Raw genomic sequence first — 1,803 nt, 5'->3', positions numbered from 1 at the left:
ATGAGGACACTCACTCTACTCATTGCCCTTCTGGTGGCCCTCCAGACCCAGGCAGAACCTCTCCAAAGAAGAGCTGAGGAGGTTCTAGACCAGGAGCAGCTGGGAGAGGATGACCAGGATATGTCCATATCCTTTGGAGGGGATGAAAGCAGTGCTCTTCAAGATGCAGGTGAGAGATGTCAGCAGGTTAGAGATAGGAGCAAAGAGAAGGGATGGAGATAAGCTCTGAAATCAGGTCATCTAGGTGACTTAACTACTTCTTTATTTTTCTCATTCAACAGCAGGAGCCAAATAAACCAATTTCTTTCTGCAAAGACTTTTGTTCCAAGATATGCTTGTGACTCTCACTGGGTTTAATACATAAAGAGATTAATAGCTAGGTTTTTTTTAGCTCTAAATGGCTAGACTTGGTCATGAGGAGAATATCTTATTGTGCCTATTACACTTTAGTAATTGGAGGCATGTGTTTAGATATTTATGTAATGGCAGGATGCACAAAAACATGTGATGGCAGCAGCACAAGAGAAGAAAATGAAACTACCATGTTTAACATGTATATTTATTCATATTGATTGTGATTGCTCAGGCTGCTGTCAGTGATGGTGAATGTGGGGGACCCACTTCACCTAGCACATATCATGCCCATGATCACATTCACCTTGCTGACCCAGGCACTGACTGCTTCTTGTGGTCCCTGTCTCCCCAGATGTGAGGTCAGGCTTGACCTGCTATTGCAGATTAAGAGGCTGTGAATTTGGAGAACACCTCATTGGGTACTGCAGGTACCAGAATGTCATCTACCGACTCTGCTGCCGCACATGATCACTAAGGATAAGACGAAGAGGTTTGCCATATGAGTTGAGAACCTGAAGGATACTACTTGTCCCCTGCTGTGTGTCCTGGAATTTCTTCCTCCTTTATATCTAAATAAAGTTCTCGCAGCAAGTTCTTTATGTGTGTGCTTATGTTTGTCTGGTTTCTCCAAGCAAGACTATGAGAAAGGAGTACCAGAATGCTATAAAGAAATTCCTGTCTCTGGTGTGTAGGAATATCAAGGCTCTCACACAGGCTTCTGGGAAATAAGAAAGCTCAATGCTGTTGTAATCATTCTCATTTCTCATCTCATAACTCTCACTCATTTAGATCAGAACCACTCTCAAAGCCATTGGCAATGTGGAAGGTTGAAAACAACACAACTATTTTCATGATTCCACTGTCTCAATGACCTAACTTCTCAAAGAAGACAACATCCTCATTCCAAACATTAGGATTTGACCAAACAGGCCAACATCATATATCTGCCCATAAAGCCCTAGATTTGTATCATCTCCACAGACACAACTGTAAGTAGCATTAAGAAAGGTTAGCACATGCTACAACCCACAGCCCCAGAGAGGCTAGGTAACAAGAAGGTTTCAAAGAGGGATGCATGAATTTCCCTGGGAAGCAGAAATTGAAGAGATCTCCTGGGTAAAATTGGGGTGAGTGGGGATGGAAACATGAGGGCTCAGGGACAGGATAGAAGGAGAGAGTAATGAAAGAGATATCTTGATGGGAAGGGGTGCATTTTGGGGCCAGGTAGAAAACTGGTACAAGGGAAATGCCCACAAATCTAGCAGGATGACCCCAGCTAAGAGTCCTAGCAATAGTGGATAGGTAAGTCTTAACTGGCATCTCCTGTAATCAGATTGGTAACAACTGGAATTGTCATCAGAGAGGTTTAGTCCAGTAACTGAGGGAAGCAGATGCAAAGATCCACAGCCAAGCACTGGGCCAAGCTCCTGGAATTGTGTTGAAGAGAGG

General features: G+C 43.5%; 1 protein-coding gene across 1 annotated transcript; it reads left to right on the top strand.

Moving 5' to 3' along the window:
* On the top strand, window positions 1–822 carry LOC131894691 (neutrophil antibiotic peptide NP-2-like). The gene is made up of 2 exons (XM_059244998.1): window positions 1–169; window positions 707–822. Exons 1-2 carry the CDS (start codon window positions 1–3, stop codon window positions 820–822), a joined length of 285 nt encoding a protein of 94 aa, XP_059100981.1.
* Window positions 823–1,803: the final 981 nt, after the last annotated feature.

The sequence above is a fragment of the Peromyscus eremicus genome, chromosome 17, assembly GCF_949786415.1.
Source record: "Peromyscus eremicus chromosome 17, PerEre_H2_v1, whole genome shotgun sequence".
NCBI classification, from domain to species: Eukaryota; Metazoa; Chordata; class Mammalia; order Rodentia; family Cricetidae; genus Peromyscus; species Peromyscus eremicus.
The sequence above is the reverse complement of the archived record's forward strand: the minus strand, read 5'-3'. Positions and strand labels throughout refer to the sequence as shown.